The sequence below is a fragment of the Pollicipes pollicipes genome, unplaced genomic scaffold, assembly GCF_011947565.3.
Source record: "Pollicipes pollicipes isolate AB1234 unplaced genomic scaffold, Ppol_2.1 Scaffold_4881;HRSCAF=5763_pilon_pilon_pilon, whole genome shotgun sequence".
In the NCBI taxonomy this organism is placed as follows: domain Eukaryota; kingdom Metazoa; phylum Arthropoda; class Thecostraca; order Pollicipedomorpha; family Pollicipedidae; genus Pollicipes; species Pollicipes pollicipes.
Genome location: NW_023596576.1, coordinates 56,616,270 through 56,641,826, shown reverse-complemented (window position 1 = coordinate 56,641,826; position 25,557 = coordinate 56,616,270). Strand labels below are relative to the sequence as shown.

Genomic DNA, 25,557 nt, shown 5'->3' with positions numbered 1-25,557 from the left:
TCAGTCGCGCCACGGTCCACCCGACGCAGATACCGCCAGCGTCCAGCATATGGACGTCCTCCGCCGGAGCGCATCCCGCCCGGGCCCAGCGGGCGCGCTCAGGCTTTGGTTCGTCTGAGCCGTGTGGTCCGTTACCGACCCGACCGGTCTTCGCAAGACGTGACACTACTCCAGCAGCGGCCCGCAGAGGAGCCTGGCAGGCCCGCGAGCTGCGTCGCTCGCCCATCGTATTTTTAATCGAGTGCCAAGACTTCCCCGTCACACCCTGCAGCGGCTCAGGCCGTGCCCTTGCTAGGAGAGTCGGTAGGCCGCCGCACCGTGTTCGATCGTGGGCGCAGAGAGCAAAAGTAAGCCGAATCCAAGACGCGTGAAACACACAACGATGAATAACGCGTGCAGAAGTATGGATCAGTTGAACTGTGGATTCATAAGCAATGCGAGAGTCAGGCTGGCTTGGCCAACGCTGCGTAATAAAGACCACTTGTGCTTAGCGAGCTTCGACTCTGGCTTTGCTGCACACCTGCATGCTATTTGTGGTACATCGACCCCCAAAGGCATCGCGCGCACGCCATTTTGCCAAAGCCGTTCCGTCCAGAGGGTAGCAGCCGAGCAGCGGTCGTGTTTTCCCGCCAGCCGAGCCGCGTGCTTATCTCACGTCATCCATCGAGGCTTGGGGACGGGTGGGGCTGTGGGTCACCTCACCCCTGGTACATGCTGGAGAGGAAGAGCCGGTGGAGCTCGTCCGGATCACCGGCCGCGTCCTGCGGCAGCCTCGAGAGCAGCACGATCATGAGTGGGTGAAGGGTGACGGCGCAGCCCCGGCCGCCCTCCCGCAGCACCGTCCACAGCTGCGGCAGCACCGCCTTCCGCACGTTCACCAGGCTCCAGCAGTCCTGCGGGAGCACCCCGTGCGGACTCAGGCGCACGCACGGAGGCACGCGAGCGGTGGTGGGACCGGCAAACGCGGGGCAACAGTGGTTTCTGCTCGTACGATTGCAGCGTGCACCCATAATACACAGGCAGGTGGTGGACCAGGCGCAAGTGACGCAACGACGCAGTTGAATCATACGAGGACAACCCGTGCGCAACAAAACTCATCTGAAACCAAACTTGTGGCTACGCCCTGCTTCCCGTCTTTTTGCGTCACTATCTCCCCAAACCCGACAAAAGAAAAGAACACCAATGCCCAACGAGACAACTGGATCTCTCAATCCAGAACGATTGATGCGACACTCCCACTGGCTGCGACTCGGGAGGGGGGGGGGGGGGGGCGCCCACCGGTTAGGGCGAAAGTGGGAGGGAGGGGGGGGGGGGGAGGCGCACCGGCACGGTAGTGACGAGGCAGATGGCCGCGTCCCACGTGTCCGTCAGCACGGCCGGGTCACGCTCATTCAGCGCGTGCAGCGCGGCGGGCGCCAGCCGGGCTCCGGCGGCCGCCACCAGACCGGGCCGACGGGCGCAGAAGCGCGACACCAGGCAGAACCACCAGCGGCGCACCTGCACGGGCGGCACGGGTGAGACGCCGCCACGGACCCGGCCGACCGGAGGCCCGACATCCATCCAGCTGGATGTCCCGGGTGTCAACATAAATTCATGCTATCGGACTGCTGGCTCCCCGGCCGCCGCCGGCCGTGCGAGGCTCCGCTGGCGGGGCGGCGGCTGCTCTTTGCCTGTTGCCCTTTGACCCCGAACCCTGACATTATGACCCGCTCGCAACATTTGCCAGGCCAGAAGCACCTAGATCCCAGGTTGACTGCCAGCCGGCCCAATGCTGACAAGCCAACCCTGAGCGCGGCAAAGAAGCAGTCCAAGCGCTGAGCCCGGGCCGGGGGCACAACAGTATGAAAAACATCGACATCCTTGTCATCTACGTGGCCAAATATTGCCACCGTGCGGCAGGCAGAGACGACGAGCGAGCCATGTTGGCCTCCTCACCTGCGGGTGGCTGTGCTTGGCTAGCTTGACGAACTTGTTGTGCGTGACAATGTCGGCGAGAGGCTGGTCAGACGAGGCTCCCCTGGCGTCCTCGGGGTCCTCAGGGAGGAGCTCCAGCAGCTCGCGTAGTCCCGAGAGACAGCCGGTCAGCAGGCGGACAAACCGCGCCTCCAGCTCATCTACCGACATCACACTGTGGGGAGTAGACCAGTCGGTCAGTGGGCGGACAAACCGCGCCTCCAACTCATTCACCGACATCACACTGGGGGGTAGACCAGTCGGTCAGTGGGCGGACAAACCGCGCCTCCAACTCATTCACCGACATCACACTGGGGGGTAGACCAGTCGGTCAGTGGGCGGACAAACCGCGCCTCCAACTCATTCACCGACATCACACTGGGGGGTAGACCAGTCGGTCAGTGGGCGGACAAACCGCGCCTCCAACTCATCCACCGACATCACACTGGGGGGTAGACCAGTCGGTCAGTGGGCGGACAAACCGCGCCTCCAACTCATTCACCGACATCACACTGGGGGGTAGACCAGTCGGTCAGTGGGCGGACAAACCGCGCCTCCAACTCATTCACCGACATCACACTGGGGGGTAGACCAGTCGGTCAGCAGACGGACAAACCGCGCCTCCAACTCATTCACCGACATCACACTGGGGGGTAGACCAGTCGGTCAGTGGGCGGACAAACCGCGCCTCCAACTCATTCACCGACATCACACTGGGGGGTAGACCAGTCGGTCAGTGGGCGGACAAACCGCGCCTCCAACTCATTCACCGACATCACACTGGGGGGTAGACCAGTCGGTCAGTGGGCGGACAAACCGCGCCTCCAACTCATTCACCGACATCACACTGGGGGGTAGACCAGTCGGTCAGTGGGCGGACAAACCGCGCCTCCAACTCATCCACCGACATCACACTGGGGGGTAGACCAGTCGGTCAGTGGGCGGACAAACCGCGCCTCCGGCTCATCCACCGACATCACACTATGGGGGCAGACCACCCGGAGGGGGCGTCATTTGCCTCGCCTCCACGTGTGAAACTGGAGGATACTGGTGGGGATGATGTCGGCAGAGGGCGGTCCCTGGCTCATCTCCCCCGACATGCTGTCTCCCAAACAAGTCGGAGACAATGCCATCGTAAGGACTCCAGCGTGTACATCCTGGCCCTGGACCGCATTAGGTCCAGCAGCCCGTGGACAGACAAGCTATCGCACATTCGCGTTTCTGTTCATGCTCACGTAAAACACCCGGACAGCGCGAGACGCGTTCAAATTCGCAGACTGCATGCTCTGCGTCGCTGCGCTTTTATTCAAACATTCCACATCACCCACCTGGGATCTGAGTATGTCTGGGGCGTCTGGTCATACAGACCCTCCTTAACGTATGCTAGGACGCTTGAGTAGCAGAACTTCACAGCACCAGATTGTTTCTCAGGTACAGAAAACACATTCTGAAACACAAAAGTCCGCATAGCAAATCGCAAGCCGCAGACCTCAGAGTCTCCGTGAGCGAGGCGATAACCCGGCTATTGTCTTCACCATTACGCAGGAACTGCTACAGAGCTGATGCTGAGGGCCGGGGCCAGTGAGAGCGCTCTTAGTTCACATGCCAGCAGTTAGCAGAGGCGCTGGCGTGACGCAATGGCTCAAGCGCGGAGGTGACCCCCAGCACCCACCCTCATCTGCCGCGGACCCGACCCGGCCGCGGCACCAGCACGCACCTGGAAGGCCCAGTGGTGACTTAGGCACGGAGGTGACCCTCAGTACCCACACCCACCCGCCACGGACCCAGCCCGGTCGCGGCACCAGCACGCACCTGGAAGGCGCGGCGCGCGGCCGTGGCCGCCGGCGGGTACGGGTCGTTCTGTGAGCACAGCCAGACCGGCACCAGCTCGGCCATGTGTGGCGTGGCCGCCTTGCGCACGCGCAGCAGCAGCCGCTGCAGCGCCACGTGCGACATCTCGCGGACGCGGCTGGAAACGTCGGCGGTCAGCGGCGCGCGGCCGGGCGGGGGCAGCACATCGGCATATCGGCATACGCATGCAGCACATCGGCATACACGAACAGTACCATGAACAGGTACAGGAACGGTGCGGTACACAGGCTGGTACACAGCATGATAAGAGGACTCTAAGATAAGATAAGATAAGATAAGAAGATTTTTATCGGTGCGCAATGAAAACAGAAAGTTAAGGTGATCAGCTGCTTATGCATTTCATCAACACGCGCCCGGATGGTCGGTTGAATATTCTTTGCTCGGGTGGGGATCAAGTTCACCATCTAGATCTCAGAGACTAAGCAAGCTAGATACACCAAATTGGCAGGATGTAATGTCCTGTGTGTCAATTCACTTCTGCAAGAAGATCAGGTTCCTAGGTCATGACCTTGGGGTCCAATTCGGTCAAACAATGTAAAAAATCAAAATAGCAACAGAAACTGCTCCATACAGCAAGCTCTAGAGCAATAAAACATGCTGGCTTTGACCTTCGTCTGACCTTCATACGTGACCATGCGTTTAAGACATTTGTTCATGCCATTGTCGTGTTGCTTAAGAAACTATAGCAGAGAGCTATGGCTTTCTCTAACATTCCGTTGTTGCATCAAGTTAAATTGTCTCCACTGAATCTATGGTCTGACTTTGACCTGCCGTAGGTTAGCGACCTTACAAGGTATATCTAAATATTTTACACCACATGATCCACTATTCAATTGTCTGCAGCCATGCCAAAGTTGGCGCGGCTGTGCCGCGCCGTTCGGAAACCACTCCAGAAAACCTTTGGGGGGGGGGGGGGAACTGACCCCCGAGCGCGTGTTAAGCGTCTGCTAACATTGTGCTTGTTCACATGGGCATGCAACCACTCATAGCCTGATGATCTGGAACGAGTCGCTGTCATGTCAATCTTTTATGTTATTATCACGGTCTAGCCACACACATGGGCTCAACTTTTTTATCGGAGGCCAAGCAGCATGACACAGTCAGAACTACATCAGGTATAGTGATGCTTAATGTTGAATTAATGCAATGACGGATACCAGTACGCAGTTTTGCTCCCACGGCGTCAGCTCATCTGCTTTTTTATCCGCACTTTTGAAGCACCACCACTTATTAAAGGCATCAGCTGGAGTTGAGGCGCACAGTGCTGACTCAAGCATCAATCGAAAATTCGGTACCAGTAACCGGCCTAACTGGCCGAAAAACGTAAAGACACGCGTTGTACCACTGGAAACCATGTCATGCAGCGGTCGTTCACAACCACGGCACGGACGGCCCATTAGCCGGCAGCCCAGCCGGCGCCGCAGCGCTACAGCGGGGAGCCGTCAAACTGTCGCCGCGAGGACACTCGAGCGACGAGCGGCTCCCTCTGAGTGCAGCTGGCACGCGGGATGCGTCTCTCGCGAGCGGCGGCCCGATACGCTTATGAATTTTCAGCGGAGACAATTTGTCTGAAATTGGTCTCTTGGGGGCTGTGAGAGACTGATTAACATACAGTCCACTCTTTATGTCCGACCTTCTCAGAAACAATCCGACCAATCTTCATAACGGGCGTTCCTGAGTGTTTTGGTGTTGAAACATATGACTGTGTTCTCATTCCGAGGCTGACGAATGACTAAGTAGGCAGCCCTTATAACATTCTTGCCCGTCGGGAAAGTTCTCGGGGATGGAGGTGCCCGCCAGAGCGTCAGCGGTTTCCCTGTCTGCGGTTGCCTATGCGATCGCTCCAAAGGGCTAACATGTCGCGCGACTGAGTCGCTCCAGCCCGTCAGCCTGGTCCTCCGGAGCCGCAGTACGGCGCTGGCCTGCTCCGACGCTCTTTTGAAAACGTTCAGTTTGCTCATCTCGATTCAAAATATCGATTCCTAGCTTCCCGATCTTGTTTTCAAATGGACAAAAGATCCGCTCACTTTTATGCCATAGTCATGGGGCCTTGCAATAGTTCTTCGAAAGACATTTCAATGACAATGGATGCTCTTGAGCTCGGACATCACAGCTGTACTTGCGGCATTCTCATGTTAAGGGACCACGTTCCCTTCACGTTCTCTTCCAGCGACTTAAACATTTCACCTGTTGGCCTTCGCCACGTGAGGTCGACGTTTCCCACGCGCAGAGTGCACGGCCCATGCTCTGCACTACGGAGCGTATATTTGGAGACAGGTCCATCACGCGGCATAGCGGCCATACTGAGCTGTGCTTCCGCGGACATAGGCAACTAGTCACCGTTCGGTACTATGCCTCGCCCAGCCACGGCCGCAGACCGTCTTCCACGAGCTCACCGCTCTACTCAGGCCGCGGGCCGGCCCCCAACATACGCCTGGTGCCACTACAGCGTACACCCCACGGGGCGGAGTGAGCCTGTGAGCACGTGCTCACCGTTCCGCTCAGGCCGCGGGCCGGCCCCCAACATACGCCTGGTGCCACTACAGCGTACACCCCACGGGGCGGAGTGATCCTGTGAGCACGTGCTCATCGCTCTGCTCAGGCCGCGGGCCGGCCCCCAACATACGCCTGGTGCCACTACTGCGTACATCCCACGGGGCGAAGCGAGTCTGCGGGCACGTGCTCACCGCTCCGCTCAGGTCGCAGACCGGCCCCCAACATGCACCTGGTGCGACTACAGCGTACACCCCGCGGGGTGGAGCGAGCCTGCGGGCACGTGCTCACCGCTCCGCTCAAGCCGCGGGCCAGCCCCCTACATGCGCCTGGTGCCACTACTGCGTACATCCCACGGGGTGGAGCGAGCCTGCGGGCACGTGCCCACCGCTCGAGCTAGGGTCATGAACTGTGGTGCGATCGCAGTTCAAATACGCTCGCTTATGACCGAACGTTCCCATGTCGTGTGCAATTGTTGCTGTCACTGAGCACGTTCCCATGCCGTGTGCAGGTGCTGCTGTCACTGGGCAAGTTAAGCAGCTGACGACACACCGTAATACTGCTGCCAGTCTGCTGCGTGGGCTTACTTGTCAACGTCTGTCGCCAGCTTGCGGTACAGCCTGGGCCAGAATGGCAGAGCCAGCTTGACGTCGTCAAGGCTGTGACTGTCACAGAGCTCAGTAAACTCTTGTGTGGCCTGCGGAAGACACATGTTTGTGGGGTGTCATGGACATGGTGTTATTAAGGTTGGAACACATGGTCTTCCTCCAACCAGCTTTGTAAACAAATTGAATGCCCGACTTAAAACATAAATATGGAGACGTTTAAAAAACACAACATTTTCAGCAAACAATAGTTGAAAATTATCTTCCAAAGCAGCACACAAATTATTGATTGGCATCTCACTGCGATACAGGACGTAAGCGCAGTACCTTTGACTTCGTGGTCGCATCTTTTTTCGCCATCTTCTTCAGCACTGCACGCATCTGGCCGGAGACAGCTCCACTACTGCCCTCATCCTGTGCCCCACCCACTGGTGCGGGCACATAGCCCAGGTCACTGAGTGCACTGAACCCAATCAGCTGGTCAGTTCCCAGGCGCTGGGCATGCCTGTCGCTGCTTGAAGGCTGTGAATGAACAGCAGATTGTGTGAGGGTTGTAGGCTTTTAGCACATGCGTATAACTGTCGGAAATTGAACATTGAACTAGCATTCTATGTTGAGCAAAGCAGGTGGTACACGCTGAAGTCACATATCTAATCTTCAGACACAGACTGGGTGTTTCATCACGCAAATAAAAGACATCACAGAAGCGATGTGACATGTCTTACAGTGATTTAACTTTTATAATCCCCGGCCCTCTGCTCATTAACAATATATGACTTGGAGGGGGTATAATATTTAAGTGGTTCGTGTCTACACCTCCCATATAGGGAGTCAAGATTCTAATTCTGATTGCACCATGTTTTTTAAGAGCTACTACGGCCAATTCAGTTTCTGGTGTCCTATTAACCCACACCCGGCCGGGGTCTGAGACAACCGCGCCCGGCCGGGGAGTCGGCTTTTCCCCGGGACCTCCAACTTCTAGACGCCGTATGAGAAAAACAAGGATACCGTTGTCAAAGTCTCGTCTAATCACCAAGAATGCACGTCAAATTTTTATCTTAGGTCAGTTGGGAGGCCACCAAAGGTCACCAAAGGTAAAAAAACGGTCGTTCCTACATACAGCTAAAACCTATGTTAACATGTCAAGACGGGTACTGAGAGCACGGAAATAACGGTAACACTGTGTCCAGCGCAGTTCAACCATTTCAGTTCCCCCACTTTGGTCAGGTCAGATTAGGTCACCATTCAAAATAGGTTCACCAGTAGCCTACAAGAATGATACTTTTTCATGATGTGCTTCTGACTAAGTTTATTTTGTTAGATGTAGCTGCAAGACAAAAATAATCCAGACATAAGATACCATTCTGGGCCAACCACGAGGTCATCTGCGGTTGATTTGGGTCAAGCTTATCAACACTGGGTAACATACCACCTGCTTTCCTTAACATTATATCATTGACATATATTCAAATGAAAAAATCAAGCGGTAACTGGGTCCATGTGACTGGCACAATGCCCTTCTGTGGTCAAAAATAGTGTATCATAATCTACAGGTCCCCAAGAACACGCAGCTATTGTCTATGTTATACATAGCCCATTCAAGGCTTGGAATTGTATTTGAAACACACTGAGAACAGGTATGTAGGTATAGGAAATTATATGCCATCAGGTTCACAAACACAATATAGACAAGATTACACACACACCACACTTGTTCATCTAGCCTCTCCACTACTAACAACATAGGTCATTCACTTTGGAGCACCTCACATGACCCTGCATACCCTCACATGACCCATTATGACCTCATGATGCATAAGAACAACATCAAAATATGTTTGCAGTAGAGCATTCAAATTCTGCATCCAAAACTACCTTAACAGTCTGCCTATTTTGAGCTTAGCATGTGTTTTGCAGAAGGTACCTATAGAGGTAGGTCATCACCTGGACCAAGGTCATGTTGTCTGTGGTCATGTTATGGTTGTGCATATATGTTAACACTCTTTTACCATGTACCAACAATGAAACCACACAAGAATGTACACAAATTTCCATTATTGATGAAAATAGCAAATATTCACATGACCTGACTTCAGGTCACTGACCTCACATTTCAGAAAAAAATCTGAAAGCTATGAGCTGTAGGTGCTGTCATGTTTTATTGCTGTAACAAGTTTGAACAATGGAAAATGATCCAAAAAAAGTTACATATGGTCAAAGTTTTTAAATGCTGACCTCTTCCACCTGATCTAGGCCACTGACTTTGGTAGATCAAAGCTTAAAATTTGCCAAAATTTGATGCCAAATTGATGGATGAAAAGGTACTGCAAGTTTAGTGTTGTTGCAAGCATTTGTTTCTTACCTGTGTTCAAAAAGCCATCAGGAGAAGTGAACTTCCCCCTGGGCATGTGCAGGTAAAAGGGTGCACCACACTATGTGTCCAATTCTTTTTTAATAAATAAACAGAGTATACAAAACACATTAAAAAAGAACCACAGCTAATATTTACTAAAATCACACTTCTACCAATAAACCAAAAAGCAAGTGGACCTGACAGAATATCCATTTTGCCATTTTCAGTTGTTGTAACAGCAAGACAGACAGAGGAGAATTTCATCATGGCATGCATCAGCCACCATATGATTTCTTCTAATTGGTTGTGGGTAATAGCATAGAATCCTTTGCCAAACCAACAAATATGACTTAAGCTCTCTTCATCAAAACAGGCATGAGGAGAAATGCAACACATACATGCAAGAATTCAAATGAACGTGGATGTGTGGACGAACATCCTTTGCAATCCAAGAAGCAATCAGATCAGCCATGCTTGGAATTACATACATTCAGCATATATTGTGACCAATTAAAAACATCATTCAGCAACAACATTCAACATATTCCAACATGCCTAAATTGGCATAAGTTCAAAACACATGCATTAAATTTCACACATTGAATGCATATTATGACTGACTCAAAACATGATGCAACACATTTTACCATGCCAAAATTCACAACTTGCAATCAAAATTAATATATCTATTCATGTCTAGCTGAGTTAGTGCATGCCCAGCTACAAAGACTGAGCATGCAGACCATGAAGATCTTACCTGTGTGTTATTTTTGGTACGAGGCTGCTTCTTTCCACCCATATCTAGGAATGTTCTAAAAACCTGAAACAAGTACATATTCAAGCTGTAAATAATAATTTCATAACTTAATGGCATTCTGCAGAATTTGAAACAGTAATAATGGACACAGCACTTGCAATCAGGAATATATGACATCTGCCCACAACTACGTTGACACCAAGTTGCCTGCTCCCCAGTCCACCAACCATGGCAGATTTTGAAAGGATCTTGATAAGGCAGAGGAAGGACACAAATTCCAACTTAGAGAGCTTATCAAAACTTTGGGGCAGAATGATTTAATTTGACTTTCATGGGCAGCATTGAGTATTCCAACATAAAACTGGTAAGATCAATGAAAATAATTGATGGTTAATGAGGTTTTGAGGCAAACAGGCATACAAAAATATACCCCCGCTGAGTCAGTTTACTGTCCTACTTGGGCAGGATTTTGGCTACCCAAAAACATCTTGCTTGTACATTTGCTGTGGTTTGCATACTAGTTTATTCCAGTGAGGGCATTTACATTATATCCTCTACTCCTTAGATGCACTGAATTCCAGTCATAATATAAACTGAAGATTACATATGCATAAACACTTAAATGAACTGAAGCTTGTCCCTAAAGAAATCCATATGGCACTACAATACATCCAAACATGTCGCTTGTTATGCTCCGCTCCATCAAGAAATCACGATTGTAATTACCTGGAGATTGAAGTCAGAACACAATTCTTCACGAATTCCAGTAACAATGATCCACCAGACCGATAAATACGCAACACAGCTGGCTACTACCCCCACCTCCCCTATCCTTGCCCACACGTGATGCAAGTAGTTTCAGCTTTCGACAGCTGACCCCAGATTCGTGCGGAACTGCGCCATTGATGGCTCACATGCGTAATAATGCCCTTCAGCGGAATCAATGCATTACAGAAGTTCACTGCTGTCTAAACGGCCGACTCAAAAATCGGAAAGTGGGACGAATACTCTCCATACTTTTACCAATTGGGTTACAAGTTATCATTTCATCATATGTTATAAGTCAAGATACTTTATATCAACATGAAAGCCTCCATTCGAGTCGGTAAAAATGGGTGGCAATTGACATTACCAGACAGATTTCGATGACGCTCAAAGATACACCATTAGAAACTTCTTATTCGATAGGCACCTTGCGACTTAACCGGCGGTCAGCCTGTCCCGGGGTCACCACGTTGACATCCCAACAAAAGATGGCGTCACTTAGGGGGATAATGTAAAGTTTACCGGAGCTGTGCGCAGACGTTTTTTATGAAGGGTATCCTCAGAAGTCCTCGTCAGGCAGTGATCGCGTGCTAAGTCTGAGCTGTCATACCTGCCCGTCTGCCATGCTTGCAATTTAAGAAAGCTCTCCGGACGAAGAACGCATGGAAGGTGCCTATCGCCTAAAAAATGACCGCATGAACGCACAGTTGTCGGAATAAACATTGTTGTAAAAAACAAAAACACAAAACGATAAACGGATTGCATGTAGCACATGGCAGCCATCACTGTCCTTAGAAGCTGCAGGCCCAGTTAAAAAACTCGGCACTATCCGACTCGCATCATACGTGTTCTAAAACTGTGCCAGAATCTGGCGACCTCCGATCATTAAAGTAGTCTTCAAATGAGTGGGAAACAATGCGTGAGTATTGCAACAGTTTCGATTCCGGAGCCCATCAAAGGGAATATTTCATATTTCAAGATCTTAAAGTGAACATCATGTGTGATGACATTGTCTCATTAATAGCTACTGGTATGCTTTAAGTGGAAAAGACTGCTTAAGACGGAACGGTTTCTCTCTTTAGTAAATATGCTCCCAACGCGACATTGTTTGACAGCGTCGTCGTACCTTGCACAGCACTGATTGAGAGCCTTTTGCTCGCCGCTATGTCTGGACATCGTATCCTCGAACGCCAGACATGAACGACTCCACAATTACATATTTCTTGGCATTGATCGCCGCATGGCTGATGGAATGGCAGGATTTGAATGACGGTATTATGACGTCACACATGCCTGAGTGACCTTAAAATAGTCTCCCTGAAATGGCCTGCACATTTTCGCGGGCGTGTTGCTCAGAAATTAGAGGGTTTTGGTCTTAAGAAGGGAGGGAAGAGAACTGCACCGAACGATGCTCAGGATGGCTATTTCGTTTCAAAACCCCATGCAAATCTGAAGCATTTCTTTTGAAACAAGCTCCACCATTCGGCTGGCAACACCCGGTTTCATCAGTCGTGATTTTGGTGTCCCCATTGACCTCATTCGAGTGGGCTGTGATGGGATGCGATAGCGTTTTAACCGCGCCCGATGTCAGAAATACTAGTTTAAATACTAGTCACATTACAACTTTTTTTAAAACAATCGTTTCCTATACATATAAATGTGGGATATGATTGCATTTATCAGCCGTCGAGGATTTTATCACATGGTGATCTTAAAAGGTGTATATGATAATTTGGGATAAATAGCTTTTATCTCGGAAACATTCAAAATGGGTATGCTTCTCAACACACGCCTTACAATTTGAACAGCCATCATGAAGGATAAGGTGCCCTTTGTCACCCTTGTCACTGAAGTGACATTCATCGCAGTGCCAGGCCATGAGATGACAACGCAACCGTGATCATTCTTATAAACTGCGTGTCTGATTTAAAAGGTCTTCTCCACCCGACTTGCGGCTGGCAGTTTTACCAGCATTAATGAATCTGGTAACCTCAGGTCACCACAACGACATGGAGCCGTGTGAATAGCCATGGGAGGGTATTGCCATCTCCACCTCCCATCTCAGTCATACCTGGTCCGACAACGCATTCCCATACGGCCCGCATCATGGGCTGTCATCCATCGTCATGAGACTCGTGATCTCAGACAGGTAATTCTGATGACCTTCAAATCACGAAGCATTCCGACTGGCAGAACACGATTTCATCAGCTATGCTAGATCTGACGACCTCAGGTCACCCAGCCAGGCTCAGCAGCAAATCATGTCACCAACGCATCGTTTCGATTGCACAGGCGTCTGCTGGCGGCGCGTCTCGGCCGTTGCGGTCAGGTCACGACTGGCCCCGTTAGCAGCTGTTCGGCAGCGACCCGTCTCGGTATGAGCTGTCCAGCGGTCTCTGGAAGTCATCTCGTCCTCGCAGCACGTGGCTACCATTCTTCCGCGCGAGGAAGTCGCACGCTGCGCGCTTTCCACGAATTCGTCTCGCGGCTCCAGAAGCAATGCCATGCTCTTTGGGCGAACGCCTGCGGCTCCATACGAAGTTGTTATGGCTCAGCACACGCTGGCCTTGCGTCTGTGGGTGTGGCATTGGAATGCGGTGTTCTCTGCAATCCGGCTTCAGATCAGATCCGCTCCAGGTTTTCCTTCTCTTTCCTTCAGATCAGGAGAAATCTCTTCAGCTCATCGCTTCAGATCAGTTCGGGAGCAGGTCTGGAGCTTTTCTTCACAGCGACAACAGCAGAGGAAGCACTACTTTCAGCGACCACACAAATGACCAGTGGCGTATTGTGTCGCACCAGAACCCTCAGTTGAACATGACCAGGTTGTGGATTTGATGGAGACGTGACAAAGGGCTGAAATCATAATGATAGCGAAGAAGTTTGAAAAGCCAGTGCTAGCCCGATAATCAGTTACTGGCTTATTTCCATGTCTGAACTGGTAGGACGCCGGATATCTGGTTACCGCGTCAGCTTTGTGAGTTTGCATGCTGGGTACTGCTCATGTGTGACCTGCCAACGGCGATCAATTAAAAAATTGCCAAGGAGGTCGCCCGGTGTGCAGCGGTTGTGCTGTGACGTCACTTAGCAGTTCAAATTTCCGGCGTAAATTGTCTATTAAATTTGGCTGATGTCTTGACATGTTGGGGCTACAACGTCTTTGCGCCCAAAATGCTACGCTTGGTAATTCTAAAGGCTTTCCGCTAAAAAATCCGTCAAATTCATAACAAAACATTACTTAGAATTGAACACAAACTTCTCGGGTGCTGTTCGCATGCTCGCTCCCCACAGGCAGGGTATCTGAGACATAGTCCAAGGCAGTCCCAATTTGTCAGCCTTTGCGTTCCCTGTTCGAATCATTTCCAACGGTCCCCTCATAGCCGATCATATAGCGAAACTGTTCCAATATTCTACTCGCGCACCACCATTCTAGTGCAGCATGGACAGCCTTATGTATTTTGAGTCCAGAATCATGCGTCTATTCTTATGCGGCAAATACCGTCGCTGATTGTATTTTACATCACCCATCGTCTTAAAAAGATAAGCAAAGGTAAAACGCCATCGAAGAGCAAAAAAATCCAACATACAGCCATGTAATTGTGGATACTGCCGTTGCTAGATGACTGGTTTTGCTTGATGTCACAATCATTTATTATTTGATGTGATTGCTTGCGTTAAAAAGATGTTGAAAATAAAAAAATTGCTGATTTCAAACCGTGGACTTTACTGAAAGAATTAAACCTTCTCTATATTTGTGTCAATAAATGTGAAGGTGGGTGTGCAACAGCTTATATATGGGTGTGTTCCTACTACGCACGAGCATTAAGTTAATGGGCACCGATAGAAAATTACAGCCCAAGACTAAGACACTAAATCATGAACATGAAACAGACGAAGTTCATATTTTGCAACAAACGTGGTCATATTGCACTCAGGTCGATTACGTGTGCAGCAACATGTTCACCGCAAAATACCTTTTTGTGAGGATTTATTCAATATAGACCACAACAAGTTGCGAGTGCTCTTAAGCCTTTAAATGCTCGTGCCATAATTTGTGTCTTTCAGTTCTCAACCACTTATTGTGCTGTCAGTTAAGTGTTATATGTTAGCGCACTACGGTTTGCATTCCATGCTAAGCTCCTACCTCTCTCGACGTCTGTCTAATCACTGAAATGGTCTTCATTCGCGTGAGAACCGGAGATACAAGAGAGACTATCGTAAATGCCAATTGCGATACCAGGCTAGTTTTGGAATTTATCAAGGCCAGACTGAATCTGGTCGGTATGAAAGAAGAATTGGACTTATGCGATGAGTGGGGAAATATGCGTTTTCTACCGAGAATGCCCCCTAACTTTAACTGTCTAGAGATTCTCACCCCGAGAGCAGTATACTTTCCCGTCCTCATCACAACGGAACCGGATGTCCAGTTTGAGGTGAGATTTAGAAATATAAGGTTTCTGTACGAGTGTAGCGGCAGCTGGCAGCCGAGGCTGGGACAGCACCAGGGGCGCCGAAGCGGGCTTGGCATGGCGATGTCGAAACCAGACAGCTTAACACAATATTGTTGGTCTGTCGCGTTAAATACATTAAAAGCCAGTATCAGTGTCGGTACCAGCGAAAGTATGCGGCCGTTCTCAGGCTGATTCTACGGAACCGTAAATTTACGCTTGTAAACGGTGCTGATGCTCAGGTTTGACAAAATATCATTTATTTTGCAAGGTTACAATCGTAAAGAATGCATTGATTGCACCAATCTGTATGACGTCAAAAAAGCTCGAGTGTATCCGTTCAGATCTTTCCTTGTTGAATTCCGCGCTTGAAAAAGGCATATTTCGTTCATACCTATCAGATCGTTTACGCGTTCATCGTTTATCGTTTGCTTACCACATATCGTTCATCGTTCATCGTGAATGTACACATATATATACACCAGAGCTGAGTAACCACCAGCACCACTAAGCCACACTGCTCGTCTGTCGGCAGTTCCTTGTGCGCCCCCCGCACATCCACATGTCGGAAAAGCTGACAAGTGACCCCTACCGCAAGCAGAAACGCCACTGGCACAAATTCCAGCAGATCGTGCTCGCGCTCGGGGGCTTCTTCCGCTCACAGCACGAGGCGAAGGCGGCTGTAACCCAGGTGGTCGGAAGCCGCATGGGTCAAGGAGGTCAGAGCAAGGGTCGCGGCCCACTGACCAGCATGCGGGTGACCTCGGGCGGTAGCATCGACTCGTCTCGGAGTGGTCGCGGCAGCCGAGAGACCAGCCAGTCCCGCAGGGGACAGAGGCGGGCGAGATCGAGGGAAGCCGCCCAGCGGTCCGGCGCCAGGGCGAGACAAACGCTGACTGAGCCTGGTCGCGGATCTGCCGAGGCGTCGCAGGACTCAGAGCCTACAGAGAGCAGCGAAGAGAGCCAAAAAGGCCAGGATACTGACAGCGCCGATGGCCAAAAGAGTCCTGCTGTGCCGCCAGAGAGTACAAAGCCTGTGGCTCCTAGCCTGGCAGTCAACGATATCAAGCAGGAAGAACAGAACACCGGCGAGGTGGACGGCAAAGCAGAGTCCCAACACATCAACGAAGTTTGTGAACACACAACGGGAGAAGCTGATACCCGCACGAACAACACACAACCTATCGGCGAGGATGACCGTGATCGAGAAATCGAGGCTAGCAAATGTTCAGCCTCATTGCTGAGCAAACAGATCTCCGCACCAGCCACCGATCTCGGAGCGCTCGCCCGGACTACCGAACCTAGCGAGTGCCAACTGGCGAACGGTTCGGCGAGCACAGCCGCGGAGAGTGCTTCATGTGCGACAGTGAAAGGGTCCCAAATGTGCTCCCAGATCAGCGAGACCGGACGGGGCAGCCAAAACAGCGTTCTCAAACAGCCCAGCGTCGCGTCCGCTGCTTCAACGGGGGACAAAGCCGAGCCCGTGCAGGTCACCAGCGAGCCGTCGCAGATGAAGGCGAGGTCAGGCTCCGTCGCACCTGTGACGAGCGGAGACGCGTCAGTGCTAACTAAAGAAGCGTCAAGCAGCCACGCAGCGGACACGGGACGAAGAAGCAGGATTGCTGTCAAAATGAGATGCCGATCCCGGCAGAGAACGGGCAGTGGAACATTCGGGGATGAAAACGACGCGACAATTAACACAACATCTTCCCTTCTAAGCACTCTGCAGGCGGCGCCTGACGATGATCGCCCAGACGTGCGGAGAATCAGACCGACACTAGTCAGAACGGTGCCTTCGCTGATCGATGACCAGTGGCGGCGTAGGCGAGAGGGGGAGCGCATCTGCTCTACAGCCAAGCTGGTGTTCGTCGGGTCAGTGAAGAGCTCGGACCTGTCGGCCCGGGTCCAGACCGCCGAGGTCGAGTCGGTGCAGAGTCAGGTGAAACCCGCTCTCTGGAGTGCCGGGTCGAAGCTGCTCGAGATCTGAATGAAGTGTGGGGTGTGTGAGTGACTCGTGTGCTTGGGTGCCGTCACTATCGGAAGGCTTTCAAAACATAGTCAAAGTTGCCCGTCTAGGGCGCTGCAAGTAACACTGTTGGCTGCGCCTTGTTACTTGCATTGAGCCAGACCTCCGACTTGCGCACTTTTTAGCCATGAACGGTGTGAAGAGTAGAACACACGTTTTCAGCAAGCAATATGGTACTTAAAGGGAATACATGAAAATACATACATGAAAAAGCTGGGCGAAGGAAACCGTAGTTTGGATTTCTGAATAATAAAATATGCCTCTTTTATTAAACCTTCTCAAGTGAAACACAGATATCGCTAGCCAAAGTTCCAGAATGGATGGACTCTTTTTCCATTTTTCCCTACACTAATGCTTGGGACTGCTGAAGCTTGCTCATCTCGACCAAAGTTGGCCGTTTCATATAATTTCGAGCATAGTATTGAATTTCTGCACGTGATGATGTAGTTAAAACAGCCTCCGTGGTACAGGGAACGAAAGGTGCTATGAATGTTAATGTTGTATTGTTTGAATGCATGAATTCGCCGCTTCGCCCGTGCCATTCGTCTCAGGTGATGATTGCGGTGCTGGCATCAGGACGTGCTGTGAAATGTTACTTCGGGTGCCTTTTCTCGCTTCGTTGGCAATTGTATGTTCCAGAATATAATGCAGCGTGCTAAAAGCTTATTTTTACTGTTTTCTCCCGACCTTTTTCCGAGTTCCCGCTGCAGGATCGTCAGTACTTTGATTCCCTGCTCAGGCCCCCTCCGCGGCCACGCATGCGACTCCAGGCCTGATTAAGCCGACAGTGTTTCCCACTGAGCTGCGGCGGACGTAACGCGGGAATGGCATCAGATGGGCCGACAGACTACGATACATAGATGCATACTGGGCCCAAGGCCACCCGCGACCGCGTAGTACTCTGACAATGGGGGGTGTTTGACTGCGGGCAGTCGTGATGTGACACTGCGTGACCCGGTAGCACTGCTTCGTTACCAACAGGCTGGTCACAAATTTATCTCACAGATCGCATCACTTGAGTGGTAGCTCCCAAGCAAGCAACATTGCATCAGAGACCCCGTCCACATCACCTCCCGAGAAAGCAAGTAATGCGACTTCATTTCCATAAAGTCTTACGATCTGCCTATTATAGTACATTATGCACCCCAGTTTACCTACTCCACCAGTGGTGGAAAATAAAATTCAAGTTTCTATGGCATATTAGTAGCATGCAATTAGTTCATTATGCCAATATCTACTAAGGGTGAAGACAATTACCAGTTGAAAAAAACGAGTCAACACTTGGAACTCTCACATACCGTTGATTGCGCGGAACTCCCTGATTTTTCACCGGATGCCCCTTCCCCGGCCGAGGATTTGCAGCTGCATTCCAAATCTACTCAGCTGGTGCGGGCGGCTCCAGTCGGCGTCAAAATTGGTTCAATCTCGTCCATCACGTCATCGGAATCGCATGACGACGAGCCGTCCGACATATTGGAAATCGCAGTGATCGCGTCGACGCCGACCCCGCCGTCGTCCATCACGGTCCCGTCCGACGGCCGCTGACGACTGGCGGGCGGAAGGACCGCCAGCGCCACAGCGTCACCGCAGCTGCCTCAAATGATCGACGTCCATTACCGTGATCACCACGACGAGAGAGACAGGCCTGGTGCCATGTGCCGAGACGGGGGTGTGGGAAATGGTGGCAGCATCATTATGCACTGATTTCCGCTGGTTGCATCGATTTTTGTGGAAGATTGCGGTGAAAAGCAACACAGTGGTTTTAAATGTGACCAAGATCAAAATATGTTTAATGCAGGATGTATTGCAAAACAATGTTGATAGCCATTGCCATGTTCGCACAACAGGCGTTTGGACTAATATTTCTTTATCAATATTTTGTGCTCCGATGCGTTCATATTGTTATGCTACGTCTGACAATCCAAACAAGCTGAATATTGCGCAAAGAAATGCTAACAGTGTCATGTTCGGAGTTGTCTTCCCAGGCTGTAAACATTGTTTTGCAGCGGAAATCTTCTAGCCCGTTGTGGGGCATCACAGCGTCGTATTCGATATTGTACACTCAGCTTCTGAACTTTTCGTATGAGCTGAACAAGGCATCTTCATAATGGTTCGCGAACGGTCCAGAGCGATCACTATGCTAATGGCCACACGCTACGCCTCATCCCCAGTCGAGCGCTATCAGAAAAACGTCAATCATTCGGGCATCCCAATCCACTGACCGTCGGCCGCGTCCGAGGCTTTCAGCGCCCGAAGACACAAAAACCGCGCCTCGTTCGCCTCGATGGACGTGTCAGTAATTATCGACATACTTTCCCAGACCGCCCGAGAATTTTGAAACGCGCCGCGGCTGTCGGCGCCGTCCTGTGGCTGTGCAGGCTGGGCTTCTGATGCCGAACTGGAGTCTTTATTCGTTGCGTGAAGGCTGCTTGCTGTTATGAGCCAAGCCCTACAAAACTCTGCTAGTGGAGATTCCGATAGTCTGTTGTAATAATGTACTTAACTGCACGCGTAACCCGATGACGTAGCGCAGGAAAAATATTTGCATGCATCCAATGCCAATTAAATGATATAGTCCTTAGACAGAGCAAAAACATGTTTGGGACACTTCATTTATAAAGGCATTGACAATTGAACGATGATCAAAACCTCTCGTTGATGGTCTAATCTCGTACACTAAATGATAGGGACTGCTAATAAATCCAGCTATATTTCTTCTGGAGCGATGGGAAAGCGTGCATAATACAAACAGCTTTTCAGCCCTCACCAACGCAGAACAACGAACGTGACGTCACTTCAGCATTTCTTGCTTCGACCCACGGTTCATTGGAGCCGTGGAGGCGGTTCCATCAAGGCACTGTGCAGTCAAATCTCAGAGCCCTTTTCGGCATCTTGACAAAAGTACGGCATAGCCACATGGATGAAGACACGTGAAAATGTTGTACGACGCGTTTCAGTGCGTTTTCTAAACTCAGCTTTGATATGATGGCCTTCGCACCGGTCGCAGTTCACTGTCATCTCTTTCGTGACATGCGTATGACGTATTACAAGTTAGTTGCGTTTTACTTTGGTTTATCCTGTTGGAAGCGTGTTCTAGCTACGATCTGAAAACTTGGGCAATAAGGCGTCCTAGACCCAGGCTAAGCCAAGGTTTTGGCAGAATGTCTTGGCTAACGCTAAGATTTCGCCAACATCCCGACTGGAGATTGTTGTTTCCAGCATAGTTATCTGGTATCACCACCCTTATTTGGAACTGGGGCTCATCAATGATTGCGCTGTCCAAACGTTTGAGCAGAGTACGTAATTAACGGATGCTAAAGTCGATTGGAAGCTTAGTCAGGTTGAGACAGCGTGCAAAAAGGCACGCATTTGCATGCATCTTCCTGACGGGCAGGGTCGTGGCATAGTGCCTACGGTGCTCTTGGGGTTTGGTGTCGTCCTGTATAAGGGTTTTAATTCAAGATATTAAACGGTAACGCGCTGGCGCGATATTGACAGCTCAGTTGTGCGTTATAAGAGACCAGCTCTGGTTTCTTACAGGTCTTCCATCAAAGCAAAAACATGGCACTAATGTTGCAACGTAATGAGGGCATGACTCGCAACATGACCTCCGCTACAGGGATAAAAAGGGTAACAGATCCTCCTCCCGAAATTTTTCGATGTCTTGCTCATTTTGTATGTCACTGCATGAGAGAAGCATGTCAACATCACCGATGTCCGCACACACTTTGCCCCATAGCACAGACCTTATCTAGCTAAATTAATACACTCGTACCAACTGAGGCAGGGGGAGGTGGTTCAGATTTTGCCCATTGCATCCGCACTTCCATTCCGTGGTCCCTAAATGCATAGTCTTTTTTCTCATTAAATAAGCTGCCTGACGTTTCCTCTGCAACATAACGCACCGCGGTAAAAGCCGCGCGTCCGACGCCCACCTGCTTCCATGGCTGGAGAGCGCCGCCGCGCCGTCAAACTCCCGCGCTTCCACTCCCGCGGGGACACACCCGACGTGACGACGAGTCGGGTAACTCGGCTGGCGCTGACGCATCTCCCTCTGGAGACGCTCGCTGCCGTCTCTCGTCCGCGTCTCCCGCGGAGGCGAGTGGGCACGGGCGGCCCGGTGATTGGCCCCCGCGGCCGGCCTCAGCGCTTTCGGGAACGACCAGATAAAATAATGCCTCCGCGATAGCGGCGTGGGCTGCAATCAACCATTTGCTTGCTCGAGTGAACTCTAATAATCGGCGTTGGCCCTATTCTGAGCGAACGCTGAACAGCCAGCCACGCTCAGATGGTAAGCACCCTCGACTCTACCTCACGTGGCTGGCTCTGGCGAATTTGAAGCTGCACCCAACTGATGACCGTTTTACGGCACCGCTGTCTTGTTTACTTTTGGTGCGCAGCGTTATGGTATATCTGGAGTGAATTATGACGAAGATGAGGCTGGCTCCCAACGCAAACGCCCATAAGTTGGCTCCTAGTCGGACTTCGTTTGCGCCGGAAAAGTATGTTGTGGATTTGGGCTGTGTGGTAGACATCCTTCGGCACTACATATTGTGCTAAGATACCAGAAGTAGTAAATTAAATTCTTCCGCATGGTCACATCATGCACATAACCAGAGTCTCAGTCGAAAAAATATCTTGCTCAAAACAGTAAATGTAACTGTTTTAATGTAATCCTTGAAGCTTAACAAACCCTGTACCACAGTGCATTGTTGAACATTTGTTATCACAGATTGCAGCGTTTTCTAGACCTGATTGATTTAATGTCGCACTGTTCGGAAGCCAGGAAACGATCACGGAGAAAAGCGATCAACGCAAATACTCAACTTATGATACATTTATTTTGATATGGGCGAATGACACCTTGCCATGCAAACCCACGTGCGGATCATGACAATGGATGCCGCAATGATGGATGAGCCGCAGTAGACCGCAGCAAATGTCATATTCCTTTGGACAATGGATGTCAGTGTCACAACAGCTCAGATAAATGGCGCAATGGGGCCGGGGAAATGTGCACCGAAGTGGTGCTTGCCCCCTAACTGTGTCACGCGCCCGATGCTAGTGGTGACACGCAACTGGCTCATATGGAAGCATACATCATGGCGGTATGCTCCAGCAGCTGGGAGGTAAAACTGATACAAGTTACTAACGCATCCCGGTTGCCCCAACATGGCGTAAAAATGGAAATTTCGGGCTGGAGGCCCTAAGCCGAAATCGGGTTGATTTCTTCTCTCTCTCCCTCTCTCTCTTTCTCTCACTCACTCTTTCTCTTTCCCTATCTCTCTCCCCCTCTCTCCCTCTCTCGCTCTCTCTCCCCCCTCTCTCTCTTTCTCTCCCTCTCTCTCTCTCCTCTCTCTCTCTCTCTCTCTCTCTCTCTCTCTTCTCTCTCTCTCTCGCTCTCTCTCTCTCTCTCTCCTCTCTCTCTCTCCTCTCTCATCTCCTCTCTCTCTCTCTCTCTCTCTCTCTCTCTCTCTCTCTGCACCCTCTCCTACCGTCTCCCTGCCTTGCCTGCTGCTTTCAGGGCGGTGGCACAGTTTTGTTTACGGCTCAGTTGAGAGGACAGGTGGTGTCTGCGGAATTGAATCGACGCTGAGAGTAGATGCCGTTCGGTCGACAACGTCATGGTTGGGAACAGGCGAGGCAGCGACACCGCAGCGGCGCGGCCTGGCAACAACAGCCTGTTCTTTCCGTCAACCTATTTTTTCCGTCACTTCGCAAGGCGGTGGGTTGGCAGCACATACTGCTACAGTGGTGCTGATCCGCTGTTAATCGGTTCGCCACCCTGCAAGGCGGTGGGTTGGCAGCACATACTGCTACAGTGGTGCTGATCCGCTGTTAATCGGTTCGCCACCCCGCAAGGCGGTGGGTTGGTAGCACATACTGCTACAGTGGTGCTGATCCGCTGTTAATTGATTCGCCACCCCGCAAGGCGGTGGGTTGGCAGCACATACTGCTACAGTGGTGCTGATCCGCTGTTAATCGATTCGCCACCCCGCAAGGCGATGGGTTGGCAGCACATACTGCTACAGTGGTGCTGACTCACCGTTGATTGGCCTGCCAGCGCTACTGAAAGACCAACGTTTTATGTGACGTGGGTTTAGTTGTGCGCGGATGCACAACGGAAGCTGCTGTGTCGTATCATTTAACTATTCCAACCTGCCCAATGGCGAACCGGGGAGAAGAACACATTTTGATGTACAAGAGCACACATCATTTGGAATTCGACCATGTGTACGGTAGAACACACGTGTCACCACCAAAAAAATCATGTTTCCAAAACCTACATCTTTCCACACATCTTGCAATGATTGCTTATATCTGGCAGCCCATGCCAGATTACGTGCGTCCATACCATGCAAAGGCAAGCATGGCTCTGATCCCAGCAAAGGGTGGATGTATATCATGAGTCAATTCAAACGGCTATTGCTAGCTCACCACGCGACATTTGAGAAACACCTCACCCCATCAGCCACTTCCGTGAAACCACCCATCTCACGATGAAATATTCAAATCGCATTTCGGACGCCTGAACTTTGCGTTCAGCAGCATCGTCCGGGGCCGAGTGCCATTAAACTCTGCAACTGTCATCATTAGAAGACAGCCGGGAGCTCCCGTCGAGCCCCCTCAGCGGCCCCTCGGCCACGGCTCATTGGCGCCCCCCGGTCGCCGTGTCGACACCCGGCCACTCGGAAATCAAAGTTCCGCCGGGGAGCGCGGCGAGTTCGCGGGACGCAGCGCCGGGTGCCGGGCGGCCGGGGCGCATACGCGTACCATCCGGGCGCGGCCGATCCATCATGGCTGTCGCCGGCGCCGCGGCCGCGCCCTGCCCGGCTCCGAGGCGGCGCGATGTGCGCCCGGCGTCGTCCGTCACGCGTCCGTCAGAGCCGCCGCGGCCCGGCTGCCGACGCGCCGCCGCCGGGGATGCGTTCGGCACGGTCGCCGCGACACGCTCCGGTGACGGCGACGAACGTGCTCAGCGTTCCGCGCGCTCGCTGACGCAAGTCACGCGGGATTTTTTGTGGATTACGGAGATGCGCGTTGTTGTGTGTCTAGCCGGATTCGATGAAATTGTGTGTTGTGACAGCGTGTGGTGACAGGAGTATGCCAGATACAAGGGTTCTATCTGTTGTGCACGTGACGATGAAGACAGCTCGTTTCGGGCGTTATGAGCCTGAAACGCAGGCTTTAAGTGGCAGCCTCAATGTTCCATCTCCTCAAATCCGATGTTCACATAACGGATCTATGAAAAATACTGATGCGCCTAAAAAATCCGACATATCACGTCATTTCATTTATTTTCCCAACCATTGAGCAGACCAAGGCGTGCATGCCAATAAACAGGCAATTTATGCGACCCGCGGAGCGTCCTCTGCTGACCAGGGCCTCGTTCGTCACTGGCGCGTGGAAATTAATTCCTGCTTCGGGTAAGGTCATACGAATAGTAACGAAAATACTTGACTCACCTGTGACGTCACTGCCGAAACCCATTTCGAACTGGACCGGCCGGTTAAGTACCAAGTGCGGTAAGTCTTGGTTGTATGCATGGCAACGCCTGGTAAGGTCCAACACGTGTCAACGTCGAATCAACACTTTGCCCGGTCATTCACTTGCCCGATCTCTAGGATCAACGGTCTCATTTTCAGGCGTCAGAGAAAACCACCTCACCTTTCATTGCACGCTAGCATAATGAGCACACGCCAAACATAGCGAGCGAGCGAACTTTTTTGACAGACGGAAATGTGGCTGTCTTACGCAGTGCTGTACCCCCGGCGATTACCAAGCCCGCCGATCTCTGCTCTCACTTCACTCATGTCGTCAGTTCGTCACTGCAACGGCAAAACGTCCTTAATGAAACGCTCCTTAATGAGCATAAAACACATTTCATGTCACTGTAGAACGTTCTTTTAATATCTTCTAAGGGCAAAATATGAAATCCATAAGACCACGAAGACTTCATCACCTGGGGACACCGACGCATGATTCATTCTCCCGCCTCATGGAATTACCGGCCGTGGATCTAAAATGACCGCTGCAGTCCGGAAATTACCGGCCGTGGGCCCGAAATGACCGCTGCAGTCCGGGCACCTCAGACCCAAATGTCTGACACAATATCAATACACAGACTATCAAATATCATGAGCTGAGGGCTGGGCTCAGCTGGTCTGCCCGTCAGGTCACGACCAGAACTGACCCGTGTGGCCCATCAAGGACTGGGTCAGCTGAGGGCTGGGCTCAGCTGGTCTGCCCGTCAGGTCACGACCAGAACTGACCCATGTGACCTGTCT

At 51.3% G+C, this 25,557-nt stretch overlaps 1 protein-coding gene across 1 annotated transcript; it reads right to left on the bottom strand.

Moving 5' to 3' along the window:
* Positions 1 to 874: 874 nt before the first annotated feature.
* Positions 875 to 10,864, bottom strand: LOC119100632 (E3 ubiquitin-protein ligase listerin-like). Its single transcript, XM_037223709.1, has 9 exons — positions 10,760 to 10,864; positions 10,034 to 10,096; positions 7,251 to 7,445; positions 6,906 to 7,015; positions 3,766 to 3,922; positions 3,282 to 3,400; positions 1,936 to 2,128; positions 1,421 to 1,497; positions 875 to 893 (listed from the first exon to the last, which is right to left on the bottom strand). The coding sequence occupies exons 2-9, from the start codon at positions 10,073 to 10,075 to the stop codon at positions 875 to 877; spliced, it is 912 nt and encodes a 303-aa protein (XP_037079604.1). The 5' UTR covers positions 10,076 to 10,096; positions 10,760 to 10,864.
* Between the last annotated feature and the right edge of the window lie 14,693 nt (positions 10,865 to 25,557).